The sequence below is a fragment of the Quercus lobata genome, chromosome 4 (assembly GCF_001633185.2).
Source record: "Quercus lobata isolate SW786 chromosome 4, ValleyOak3.0 Primary Assembly, whole genome shotgun sequence".
In the NCBI taxonomy this organism is placed as follows: Eukaryota; Viridiplantae; Streptophyta; class Magnoliopsida; order Fagales; family Fagaceae; genus Quercus; species Quercus lobata.
Window position 1 is genome coordinate 89,106,608 of NC_044907.1, and position 14,064 is coordinate 89,120,671.

General features: G+C 39.2%; 1 protein-coding gene across 15 annotated transcripts; it reads left to right on the forward strand.

The window, feature by feature from the left end:
- Positions 1–30: 30 nt before the first annotated feature.
- Positions 31–6,867, forward strand: LOC115983610 (topless-related protein 4-like). 15 transcript variants are annotated; one of them, XR_004090120.1, is made up of 13 exons: positions 31–660; positions 756–840; positions 1,076–1,148; positions 1,355–1,449; positions 1,526–1,628; positions 1,784–1,831; positions 2,852–3,335; positions 4,876–4,945; positions 5,029–5,124; positions 5,702–5,829; positions 5,947–6,181; positions 6,275–6,454; positions 6,651–6,867. XR_004090120.1 is itself a non-coding variant. In XM_031106328.1 (9 exons), the coding sequence occupies exons 6-9, from the start codon at positions 1,540–1,542 to the stop codon at positions 3,463–3,465; spliced, it is 540 nt and encodes a 179-aa protein (XP_030962188.1). In that variant the 5' UTR covers positions 31–464; positions 551–660; positions 756–840; positions 1,076–1,148; positions 1,355–1,449; positions 1,526–1,539; the 3' UTR covers positions 3,466–4,097. The 15 variants fall into 15 exon arrangements, 8 of the variants coding, with proteins under 8 accessions (XP_030962188.1, XP_030962191.1, XP_030962192.1 ...); XR_004090122.1 differs by lacking the exon at positions 6,651–6,867 and adding an exon at positions 2,624–2,751 and having other exon boundaries at positions 6,275–6,627; XR_004090124.1 differs by lacking the exon at positions 6,651–6,867 and having other exon boundaries at positions 2,916–3,335; positions 6,275–6,626.
- Positions 6,868–14,064: the final 7,197 nt, after the last annotated feature.

The following is a 14,064-nucleotide window of genomic DNA, read 5'->3' on the forward strand; positions in this document are numbered from 1 at the left end:
CATTTGAAAATGTATTTAGTATCACTAAAACGTAAAAAGTCACTTTATCTATTCGTGCCCATCTCTGTTATTATCTCCTGTCTCTGCCTTTTGATTTAGAGAACATTATTAATTCTCATTTCCTTGTTTCAGTAATGCTTTCTTTTCAGTTTTAGACAAGTGGGTCACTCATGCTAGTGCCTATCATGACTCACTGCTCTCATTCCTATCATATTAATCCACTTTTCCATCTTGGGTTGAATTGATTACTAGGCATTCCATAATTTCTTTGCAAACTTCTTGTATAACTACTGAATTATGAATAAAAAAAGAATTCAGAAAAGAAGCATTTTGTCAAGATGGTGAGGGCCTCTTAGGACTCTCATCCTATCTGACTCCACCAAAATCTGTTGTCGTCAACTTGAATCAGGGTTCTGCTGTCAACACTATGGATTTTCATCCATTACAACAAACTTTGCTTCTTGGTATAAGCTCTCGCTACTGCCTATACTTTTATTTCTTTAAGCTAAGGTTTTGTTCTATTATCTGTTTTATGTTCTATCAAATTTAGCTGGAACAAATGTTGGTGATATCTCAATCTGGGAAGTAGGTAGGAGGGAGAGGCTTGTTTCTTGAAGCTTCAACGTTTGGGATGTTGGAGCCTGTTCAATGGCCTTGCAGGTTTGACAAATATCTACACAGACCGAAACAGACTTGTACATAAAATTTTAAATTGGAGTATTTCTAGGAAAACTTATTTGGCTAATAATCTCTAGGTCACTTGATGATAGGCTTCATTGGCAAATGATTATACTACATCTGTAAACCGTGTGATGTGGAGTTCTAATGGTGCCCTTTCTGGTATGTTACTTTGGGGGGATTTATTTATTGATTTTTTTTTTTTTTTTAATTACCCTTTGTCCTGGAAGTTTAAACTATTAGGAAAGAGTGAATTTAATCATTTGACCATTGTTCTAATACTGTCCATCATGTGTGAGTCCAAACTTTCCGTTAATAAGTAGGGCCTAACGTATGGGATTGATATTCTTGAGAAACAATTTGCATCTCTGATGATCTTTCCTGCATTCCATTTCAGGCGTTCAAATTCAAAACATAATGTGCTGAGATATTACTATCATGGTGGTGATGATTTGCGGAACCACCTGGAGGTTTGTTTATATATATGGAGTGTAAATTCACAAACACACACACACATCTTTGTGTATTTGTGTGTGTGTGTGTGTGTGTGCAGACACTCTTGTAGTTTTTTGTGATTCTTAAAGTTTAATGCTAAGTGCTAACTGGATTTTTTAGCCCCTTTTGTTTATAATTGTGTATCTTCCATAATTTTTTTATTTATTTTTATTTTTTATAGATTGACACTCAAGCAGTAAGGTTAATGATCTTGCCTTTCCACATTGAAACAGACAACTTTGCATCATAACTTGTGGAGAGGACAAAACTCTTAAGGTTTACTTTACTTGGCATATTCTTTCTGTATAATAACGACATTGGACTGCTTTTGTGAAAATTCATTTTTGTGCAGGTGTGGACTACGGAATGCTGTCACTGGTAATAAGCTGTACACTTTTGAAGGGCATAAAGCACCAGTTTACTCTGTGTGCCCTGATAATAAGGAGAACATCCAGGTATTCAGTTGTTTTATTTGCACTTTTGCTAGTTGACAGTTTTTCTTTAACATTTCATGAGAGACATCAAAGGCTTGTTTCTCATGCCTCAGCCAGAGCTTTAGGCTCAAGATATTATTCAGTGCATTTATTTTACACTTTGGCTATGCTTGCAGGGGGCTCATGCATTAATCAGAACAAGGTTTATCAAAAAGTGTTAAGAGGTGATAGATTTCTTCATTGCTTTTGTTTTGTCAAATAAAGCTTTCTTCTTTCCATCTGAACTACCACCCTTTCTTTCATTAATAACCCATATGGTCAATATATATTGCAATTTTCTTGGTGCTAAAAATGGCACCATTCATTTCTACTTTCTTCCTTACCAATCTAAATTGTGTTTTTAAAAAAATGGAAAATGTAAAAGCTTAATTGTCATATCCTAAGGATAGGTTCGCCACTGTGGATTTGGTTTATTATTATAGAGCGTGATAGTGGCTGTGAAACGGGATTCATGGTCTGGGCTATCATTTTTAGTCATGTAATCTGGTAAACTCCATGATTTCTGTGGGAACAGCTCTTGCAATCTTGACTTGTACATCTCCCTTTCCTTCCATCAACAGCACACATGACTTTATGCTGCTGCTCAAAAATCAGAAAATGGGTTTCAAAAACTTTCCTTGTTGCATGGGGAAAGAACCAAACAGTGAAAAAGAAATAAAGAAACTTTTATTACACGGCTTTTTTAGCCATTTTAAAAATATGCCTACAACTTGGTGAATGAGGATATTTCGAGAATGGGATGCAATGGGATTTTAATCCCAGTTTTGTGGGTAGATGGGAATGCTTATAGGGATATCTACTCCATTCTACTGATTCACAAATGCAAGGAAAATGATTGAAGAAAATTGTGTTTTTTCTTTCCTTTGATAGAAGAAATTATCTTCTTTTTTTCATTATTCTTTTTTAAATATAAATAAAATAAGCTAAAATATTGAAGGTTCTCTTGCTTCCAACAGTTCATCTATCCAGCAGATATTGATTAGAAAATTAAGGCTTGGTTAGATGATCGCTTAAATCAACTACTTAACTGTCGCACATGGGGCCAATGTTGCAAGACAATGGCCTTCAGTGCTGGCGGGAAAAGGTAGTAATGATGTTTTACTACTGTTCTAACTGTTTATTTCTATCAAAATTTCACTACGATTGGGCGATCACTCATGTTTCTTTTATTGTGTGCATTAAAGGCTGTTCATATGTGAGACTAATAAAGAAGGACGATCATACCTTTTGGAATTGGATGAACATCAGGTGGCTATCAAGCATGTATATCATGGTCTTTGGAAGAGGTCCGTGGGGGTTGTGCCGTTTGATACAATGAAGATCCAGTTCCTGGCTATCGGTGATGCATTCAAAATAAAATTTTGGGACATGGACAATAGTTACCTCTTGACAACTACTGCTGCAGAGGGTGGATTACCAGTAATGCCCAGGGAAGCCCTTTTCTAGATGTGCTTGGCAGTATTTTGAAGCTCTTATAATTTAACAGTCTTTACCCTGAATATCTTTTAGGCTGCTCCTTGCATTCGATTTAACAAGGAAGGGATTGCTGTATCAACAAGTGAGAATGGAATCAAAATACTTGCAAATGCTGATGGTGTATGGCTTCTACGTTGTATTGAAAATCAAGCTGTTGGTACCTCCAGAGTGGCTCCTGCAACTATTGAAAAGGTACTACTTTCTTTTAACTTTTATAGGAACTTCAAATGTGTACATGCTTCTTAATTACATTGTTTATTTTTAGGGACCGATAATTAGCACCTTTGGTGCTTCTTGTTCAATTGCTGGAACAAGCACTTGATATTAGTTGAAAGTTCACAGAAACCTAAAGCTTTTGATTTTCTGAAGAATATTCTTATCAAAATTTCAGAAGAATATTTCAGGAGCTAAAATTCTTATTGACGTCAACGCATATGTTCAGTTGACATTTCTGTATCTAGAGGAAAAGATGACTATTGTTGAAGTTCTCACTTAGGCCTAAAGCATGTCTGTTGTGTACATGTTTTTTCTTGTGCCTATCATTCATTTTTTTGGTAGTCTGAGATATTGACGTCTATGCGTATGCTTAGTACAGATTTCTCAATCATATTTTAGTCTCTTTTATTAGTCAAAGTCCACAAAAACACTAATGCTTTTGATTTCCTGAAGAATATTCATCAAAATTTCAGAAGAATATTTTGGGAGCTAAAATTCTTATTGACGTTTGCATATGTTCAGTTGACATTTCTGAATCTAGCGGAAAAGATGACTTCTGTGGAAGTTCTCGCTTAGGTCTAAAGCATGTCTGTTGTGTACTTTTTTTTTTTTGTTCTTTTGTTTTTGTTTTTGTTTTTGTGTGCCTATCATACATTTTTTTCGTAGTCTGAGATATTGACGTCTATGCATATGCTTATTACAGATTTCTTGATCATATTTTAGTCTCTTTTATGTATAATTGCAGCCGCAGGCGCAGTCTGTGTTGAATTATTAAAAATAAATAATAAAAAAAGAATTCACACCCTTCACTTAATCGCTCCTTCCCTCAAATTTTCATTTAGAAGAAACATAGCTTGGAATTAGAAGCAGCCAATTGAATGGAAAGGATAGAGAAGCAGAGAATTGAAAGAGCAGAGAGAGTGGAAAGGAGAGAGAGGTAGAGAAATTACACTGACAAGGACGACATTGACATTGACATTATCAGAAATCTACCAGACTGTCTCCTTTGCCACATCCTCTCCTTTCTCCCAATCCGGGATGCCATTTTCACAAGCATTTTGTTAAACAGGCAGAGGCCTCTGTGGATTGTTCAATTTATAACCAGATATAACAGATATGTGAATAATAACATATTGCATTTTTATTTTCAGCATTTGAGTTTTCTTTTTCAACAATAGGACATTTAGTAAGGCTCTTTTACAATTATAAAACAGGACAGAAAAGGGTTATATTCTTGTGAAACAATTTGCATCTCTGATGAACTTTCCTGCTTTCCATTTGGGTGTTGCATATTTGAAACATATAGTGCAGATATATTCCTATCATGGTGGTAATGATTTGTGCAACCACCTGGAGGTTTGTTTATACATGTGTGTGTGTGTATGTGTGTGTACTCATATAGTTTTCAGTCATTATAAAAATATGATGCTAACTGGTTCTTTTAGCTCCTTTTGTTAATAATTGTGCTTCTGCCATGAAATCTTCTTCTGATTGATGCTCATGTCGGTATGGTTAGTGATCTTGCCTTTTTACATCCCAGCAGACAACTATGCATCATAACTTCTGGAGAGGACAAGACTATTAAGGTTTTTTTTTTACTTGGCATATTCTCAGTATAATAATGAGGCTGGACTGCATTGTGAAAGACTGAAAGTTCATTTCTGTGCAGGGGTGGGATGCTGTCACTGGTAAAAAGCTGTGCATGTTTGTAGGGCATGAAGTACTTGTTTACTCCGTGTTCCCTCATCATAAGGAAAACATTCAGGTATTCCGTTGTTTTATTTGCACTTTTTCTAGTTGACAGTTTTCTTTAACTTTTCTTGAGAGACATTCAAGGTTTGTAACTCATGCCTCAGCCAGAGTTTTAGGCTATTTTATTGTTAAGCTTAGCAGCTTTACCTAAATATTTTGGTGCACTTATTATACACTAAGGCTATGCTTGCAGAGGGGGCTCATGCATTAATCAGGATACGGTTTTGCAAAAAGAGTTTGAGGCGAAAGATTTCTTTCTTCCCTTTGTTCATTGCTTTTGTTTTGTCAAATTAACATTTGAGCTTTCTTCTTTCCATCTGAAGTATTATGGTATGTATATATATATATATATATATATATATTGCTATTTTCTTGGTACAAAAAATGGCATTATTCTTTTCCACTTTTTTCCTTGCGACTCTAAATTGCTTTTGGAAAAAAATGGGAAATGTGAATCTTAATTGTCACGCCCTAATAATCCGTAGGGTTGCCACTCCCCCCCCCCCCCCCCCCCCCAAAAACAACCCTTCCGGCTTCTCCTGCTGTGTTGATTTGGTTTAGATCATTCAATGTTTTCTTGCTTTCTACAGTTCATATTTTCAGCAGATATCAATGGGAAAATTAAGGCTTGGTTATATGATAATTTGGGTTCAAGAATAGACTGTGATGCTCCAGGCCAATCTTGCATGACAATGGCTTACAGTTCTGACAGGACAAGGTAGTAAGGATGTTTTATTACATTACTTATCCAACTCTCTATTTCCTTAAATATTTCACTGTAATTGGGCAATTGCTCAAGCTTTATATTATATTTCTTTTATTGTGTGCATCATAGGCTATTCTCATGTGGGACTAGTGAAGGAGGGGAATCATACTTTGCTGAATAGAATGAAAGTGAGGGGGCTATCAAGCGTGTATATAATGGTCTTTGGAAGGGGTCTGTGGGGCTTGTGCAATTTGATACAATGAAGAACCCGTACCTAGCTACCGGTGATGAGTTTCAAATAAAATTTTGGGACATGGACGATGTTAACATCTTTACAACTACTGCTTTAGAGGGTGGATTACCGGTAATGCCCACGGAAGCCCTTTTCTTGATGTGCTTGGAAGTATTTTGAAGCCCTTCTTATAATCTAACAATCTTTTCCATGAATATCTTTTAGTCTTCTCCTTGCATTCGATTTAACAAGGAAGGGATACTGCTCGCAGTATCAACAAGAGAGAATGGAATCAAAATACTTGCAAATGCTGATGGTCTACAGCTTTTGCGTTCTATTGAAAATTATGCAGTTGATACCTCCAGATGATAGAAGACTTGTAGTTCATGGGCCTTTTATTGAAAGGTATGTTTGTTTGTAAAGTTCATGAGGTTGAGGACTCATTTTCAAGCTCTTATTAGTTAGGAAATTCTAGAAGTCAAGGACTTTGTTATGCAATAGAGATTTTTATTATGTTGTGTTAATTATTTTCATGGAATTTGAGAGGATGTGTCTGTTAAATTCATTAAATTGAGTACTTAAATTCAGGTTCTTATACCAGGTGGGGCATTTTAGGTTTTGTTGCATCAGTTTGTCCTCATTAAGGCTTCATTTGCAAGTGATTGGCCGGGTGTGAGCAACGCAATGTTTGAGCAACGACTTAAACACTACAATGCCTTAATTTCTGGGTGTCAGGATTCTGTGTATTAAATTAAGTCTCTGCTAAAGCGAACTTAAATGTTTCATGCCTTGTTGACTATTCTATGGGCAACAGAAAACAAATTGCAAGAATACTTGCAATGGATAGAGCATTCGCATGGAAATTGATAACGATGGAAGACAAAAAAAAAAAAAAAAATGGATAACATTTTGAGAGTTGATGGAGGATGACATCGGTAAGAAATTGAAGAAAAAGGTTATGGATTGGAAAAAAAACAAAAAATTGGTTGAAGAGTCCACTGGTCCGCGTGGTTTCATCCCTCAACTTTTTAAATGAACTTTTTATTATCAAAAGGCAGTATATTTTAGGCAAAGAAACTTGATGTGGGTTGTTACTAGTGCTCCGTGACTCCACCATATAGAAAGATCATCAAACAGGGTATATCTTATCTACGTGTGACTTGACAACTTATCAAAATGAAATTTAACAGGAATAGATGATAAAATAAATTTGAGGCACATTCTTTTATTTGTTTACAGAAATTCTCATGATTTTGGTTCTCATAAAGGATTAATGAAAAAAAAAGGGAAAAAATGGTGAAGTTGAAATCATTGTCAAGAATTTTCAATGACTGAAACTTCTAAGTATCAGGATGAAGATCAATACTAATAAGGAAAAAGAACAAATAATGATTGTGTTAGTGAAAGAATCCACATAATTTACTAGCTAACTAACCTCTTGCTACTTGGACAGGAAAAAGAAATTCTCTAAAGCAGCTGATGTCTCCAAACATGGCACACAAGTTACATTTGACTAGTGTTTTGTAATGTGAAAAGTTGTGGTTGTAAAGCCGCTTTGCACCAAATTTTCAAAACTTGCTAGGTCCCAAGCTATTGTTGTCACAAAATTTCACTCGACCAGTATGTAGGAGTTTTCTACTAAGCACTCGATTCCCTGAATAGCTTTTGGTCAATGGTCTTGAAACATAACTTGTGTCTGACTCTTTAGAACCCCCATATCAGAAACAATATCAGCCAACTAGGCTTCTTTGGTTCCTGATAGATTGCAGCCACTTCTATAAGGTATAGTGATTGCCTCTCAAATCGCCAAACCGGCCAAACATCACTGCTTTTGGAGTGCCTTAAAATAATCTTCCATCTTACACGGTGTGCAAAACACTGTGATCTCAATTTAGTTCTCTTTGCAAGGTCCCTTACAAGTTTTCTTGCTCAACTTCCCCAATATAAGTGAGACATAGTTAAAAAGTTCAATGTGGACTAACACTTCATATGCATTCAATGCAGAAATCATTTCAAGCTCTTTGTGTCCCTTTGAATGTAGGAACCATTTCAACATGATTTATGCTCCACAGCTTAGTAATGCCACTTAAAGAGCTGGTAGCCAAGAGCAGTTTTCCATGTCTTGAGAATGAGCAACCAAAGAGTGGCCAGTGATCCCCAATAAAAATCCCTTATTCCTGCTTCAGACCCCAATCCAACTCTGCATCTGCACCCATATCTTCATTTAGATCATTCCTTTTCCTTTGCGCAAGTGTAATACACGAAGCTGTACCATCGAGATTGTATTCCATCCAGAGCACAGACAGTTGGATGACACCCATAATATCCTTCCTCCAGGACGGGAGCCTCCCCCAAAACACAGAAGAAGCTAAAAAGATCAAGAAGAGGGCGGTCAGGTTCACGATCCTCAATGACGCCTTATACAAGAGAGGCTTCTCTATGCCTTACTTGAAGTGTGTCGATAAGGAAGAAGCCAGATACATCCTGGAAGAAATCCACGGAGGAATTTGCGGCGACCACGCTGGCTCTAGATCCTTGGTGAACAAGGTAGTACGAGCAGGATATTTTTGGCCAACCATGCAGGTAGACGCTGCTGAGATCATCAAGAGGTGCGACAAGTGCCAGCGATACGGGAATGTGCAACGGCTTCCAGCAGAGAGACTGACGACTATAGCTTCCCCATGGCCATTTGCACAGTGGGGAATTGACATCGTCGGCTCACTACCCCAATGTAAAGGTCAGGTAAAGTTCCTACTTGTTGCTATTGATTATTTCACGAAATGAGTTGAAACAAAGGCTCTAGCAATGATCACTGAGGCCCGAATTCAGAGCTTCGTGTGGAAGAATATCATCTGCAGGTTCGAGATTCCCTTGACGATCATATCAAATAATGGGAGGCAGTTCGACAGCCAAGGCTTCAGAGAATTCTGTTCAAGCCTTGGGATCAAGAATCAGTTCTCATCCCCAGGGCATCCTCAGGCAAACGGGAAGATGGAAGTGACGAACCGGACGCTGCTTAAGATTATCAAAACCAGGCTAGACGATGCGAAGGGTGCCTGGCCAGAAGAATTACCAAATGTCCTGTGGGCTTACAGAACCACAGCCAGAACCCCGACAGGAGAGACCCCCTTCAGGCTTACCTATGGCACAGAAGCAGTAATCCCAGTCGAAGTGGGGATAACGAGCATCAGACGAGGAACATTCAACGAAGGGCTTAATGACGATGAACTGCGACTCAACCTGGACTGTCTAGATGAAGTAAGAGACAACGCATCCAGCAAGATGACGAGGTATCAGAAAAAGATGGCCGAGTACTACAATAAAAGGGTTAAACTCAGACGACTGGACATAGGGGACCTCGTCCTGCACAAGACCACCACAGCAACTAAAAACCCTACCCAGGGAAAGCTGGGTCCTACGTGGGAAGGACCTTACCGAGTCATTCATTACTCAAGACAAGGAAGTTATCACCTGAAAACCATGGACGGACAAAGGCTCCCTCGACCATGGAACATTTAGCATTTAAAAAAGTACCACTAGTAGATGTCTAGTCAATCATAAGGCATACAAAAACTAAGTAACAAGATTCTGCCTCGACGAATGTAAGTTACTGACGACAACCCCAATGGGTATAAGACAAAAACTAAGTAATAAGATTCCGTCTTGATGGATGTAAGTTATTGACGACCCTTATAACGGGCACAAAGTATATAAATGCTAAGTGATAAATTTTGCAAAGACGGATGTAAATCACTGACGAAACCTAAAGTGACGAGACTCCTTAAGTGGATGTAAGTCACCAAAAAATGGCCAAATGATAAAATTCCACTTTGAAGGATGTAAATCACTAACGAAGACATAAAAGAAGCAAATGTCCCTAGAACAAGCCGGTGACGAAGACACAATCCTTAAGCCTACGCAAATGGCAAAATCCCGCTTGACTGACTCAGGATATTGACGAATCCGCAAGAGAAAGGATAAAGAGAAAAAGAAGAAGGACAAGAACCCTCCTTAAGGATAAAGAGTGACGAACAAATCACTGACATAGCTAAGAAATTTGTACTAAGTACAAGGTATGGACGAACTTAAATATCACAAACACAAGCATGGTCATAAGCACAAGCATAGTCATAAAAACGGGTAAGTACAAAATCATAAAAAGTCCAAAAACAACGGGCAATTATCCTTGTTCTTCCTACAGACTCATGAAACAAAGGGCCAAGAGACATTGTTCTGAACATAGATAAAAAAAAAAAATATATATATATATATATATATACATCACCAAAAAGCCCAAAACATAACGGGCATACATAACAGATAAATTTTCCTAAGTATCAGGTTCGGGTGTCAGGAGCGTCAGTAATGGGATCGTCAACAGCATCACCAGCAGCAGGAACGTCATCAGCAACAGGGGTGTCATCAGCAACAGAGGCATCACCACCAGGTTCCGATGACTGAGCAGCCTCATCAGCAGTCATCTCTTGATCTACCACTTCTAGATCCAAATTCGGCAGATCAGCCCCGGTAGGATGCTTGACGAGGTACCTACGTAGGAGCTCAAAGCCCTTGAAGTACCAGCTGAAGAGCACTGTGGAGTACTCCTCGATTTGCTGGAAGGCTTCGACGGACCTAGCAGCGATCGTCTTTAGCTTCTCCTTTGTCACCTATAGCTAGTCGTCCTTCTCCAGGTTCAGCTGACGCTCGACCCTAAGATCAGAATTCAACGCCTTGACCTTCTCCTTCAAAGCGGCAGCCTCGTCCATCGACTCTATGAGGTCCTTCTTCAGCGTGGAGTTCTCCTTCTCCAGAGCCTCCATCCTGGACGCCAAAGAAGCCACCTTAGCCTCTTGAGTGAGACACTCAGAAGTAAGGTGAAGGCTCTCCCCTAACACCTGACAATGTAAATTAAGGGCGTCAGTAAAAAGAAGGGGTGGGGAAATTGATGTAAAAAGAAACCAAGGAAAATGCATAAACGGTCTTACCTGCACGATCTTATGAACATGCTGGCTCACAACCACGTTGAGAAGCACTACAGAAAAGACCTTAAGGTCTTCAGCCTTCACAACGTTATGTGCCCACTCCACGACCACACCCTCGTCGTCCCAGAAGAACGAGCCCACTCTCTCCTTATCCTTCTCTTTGGCTGACAGTCTCGGCTTTTTTGATGACGGGGTGGGGATCTCCTCAACTGAAGTGGCCGGTGAAGCCACCCTTAGACTCTCAACTCCCGAGACGATGGGAGTGGCATCTACAGAGGGGAGGACGGACGGACCCTTCCCCGTGATGCGAACCCCCTTTTTGCCAATGTTTGCCAAGGGTTCGTCCTTCTTGGACCTCATCTTAGCGTACATATCTTTGTTGAACCTGGTCGTCATCTCAAAAAAAAAAAAAAAAAAAAGAGAAGAAAATGAGAGAGAGAAACTAAGAAATCCTAAGTACACAAGCGAAGACCAGTACTGACGAGGAAAACACTTACTCTTCTCCTCGATGTTAATGCTGCGCAAAACGTAAGGAGATGGGTCCGGACCAAAGCAGTAGAAAGCAAGCGTCCGTGGGTCAACGAGGTCGTCCCAACTCTCAATCGACTTTGTGTATTCTATTGCCTTCTCAAGATGACCCTGGTACTTAATCTTCAGTTTAGGACGTCTTTTAACTGCAGAAGAAAGTGAACAAGTGGTTAGTGACGACCAAATATGCAAAACGAAAATAAACAGACGAGGAGAAATATGGACGCACCTAAGTTTGGGGTTCCCTACCGACGAAGTAACCTTGGAATATCACCCCAAGCCTCGCTAGAAGGGGTCTCAAAATCATCCCTGGACACGAAAAAGAAACGTGATTTCCAGTACCTGAATGACGAGGCTAAACCCTTAATGATTCTAGTCCTCCTCGTCCAAGGGACTAGTTCATAATACCCATACTCTTTCGATTCCTTTAAACAGTAAAGGTGGACGAGTTCACTCACTTTGATTATAGCCTCGTTGGCAGCCAGCCAAATCTCCATACAGTTGATAACTATCCTCCAGTAGTTAGGCATGAGTTGCCCGGGGGCAATGCCAAAATGACCCAAGAGCTCCATCACCAAAGGATGGATGGGTAACCTAAGCCCAGAAGTGAAAGAAGCCTCGTAGAAATATTCACCAGGAAAAAAGTGGCAGGCCCGATCCTCAGGACCAGGCCGACGAACGTGGACTTGCACAGGAAACTGGAACCTATCCTTGAACCTAGCCACAATGTTAGCATCCAGCCCACACTCCTCGTTAAGAGCGTAAAAAACCCTAACCTGACGAGGGGTGGAAATGGCCGTATCACCCTCAACCGGGCCGCCACTAGATGACAACACAGTGTCTAGTTCACCGCATCTCACCTCCGACATCCTCCTCGTCTCTCCCTCGAACCAAGCTAGTGACTGGCCTAAAATTGGAGACAGTTCTCCTAAAACCACACTCAACTCACAACCTTCAAAAAGATAGTCCCCAACCAAAGGAAAAAAGTCCCCGAAGACACCCAAAGCCGCCCCTTAAGCGAGCAAAAAAGAAAGAAACTGAGGGGTAAGCTACCCAAACCTCAGAAGAACTAACCACGAAAAGGGGTACACAATCCTAAATGCCCACATATCAAACACAAAAACAAAAAAAGCAAAAGACAAAGGAAAAATCAGGAATTTATAAGGAGACCATTAAGAAAAAGGATCTGAAAGAAATCAAAGGGGTAGCGTACCTTGAAAAGCGGAACGGTCGAGGCCGAAAAAATTCGTCGCCGGATCAAGGTCGAAGTCGCTGGAGCAGAATCGGAATAATCGCAGAAGCAAGCAAGAGAGACAAACACTCGGAGCAAAAAAATCAAAGTGAAGGAAAAAGAAAGGTTTTTGAAACCAAAAATCCAAGGAAACTGAAAAGTAGCGGGAAATCCAAGGGTCATGCCATCAATGCCTTCAATCAGCACGTGCCACGTGGCCACGTTACATACCGCGCCGCCATCATGCATTAAATTCGAAACAAAACCCCAAGCATCACAAACAACTCAGGAAAAAACCTTTCACCTTCTGTGGCCCTCAAGACACGTCACTGATGACCACAGAACTTGGGGGCAACTGATGGGAGTGCCGAGAATGCATTACCTTGACGAAGTCAACTTAGTGACGAGGTCATCCCTAGTGACGAGAAGCCATCACTGACGAGGGAAAGAAAGTCATTCAATGATGCCAGCAAGTAGCCTGGGCAGTTACGAAACCAGCAAAACAGACCGTTTGGAGCCTAATAAAAACCCCATAGTTGGGCTGGAGGCGTTACCAAAGAGAGGCATTAACACCCCAACAGCTAGCAATCAAGATCACATATATAAAGCCCATACATTGGCAGCACAAGATACATATACTGATACTCTAAGAAAATACCTATTATTTCCTAGTTTGGCGAATTGCTTTACTGTTCTAACTTTAGCATCGAAGACGTTGTGACAGGCACCACACCAGTGACCCTTTTAACGGATACATTAGTGCTGACGGGGAGTTCCATCTGCCTATTTCGACTGACGAGTTTACACGTCATTAGACATTAAGAACTTAATTGGACTTTATGACTTTTGCTTTTTTTTTTTTTTTTTTTTTTTGAGGGGGATGACTTTTGCTTATTACTATTGCTTTAAATATATATATATATATATAATCCAATTATTTAAATTTATTACTATTGCTTATTGTGTTTACCTTTATGGTTATGATGTGCAGTAAGCATTTATGTCATTCTTGTATAGTATTTATACAAGAATGAGTAGTAATTAACTAATTATTTAAATTATTTTGTAGTCATATCTGATATAGTTTGCTGATATATATATATATATGTAATATTATTTTACATTTAAAATCCTTTACAACCATAATAGTTGCAATGCTTTTTTTGTACATTTAAAATCATATTCAACCATAATAAACCCTGTTATATTAAAACAACTAAAAGGAAATAAGGCAAATCCTCTCAGAGAATCTGCCCATACAATCAAAATACAAC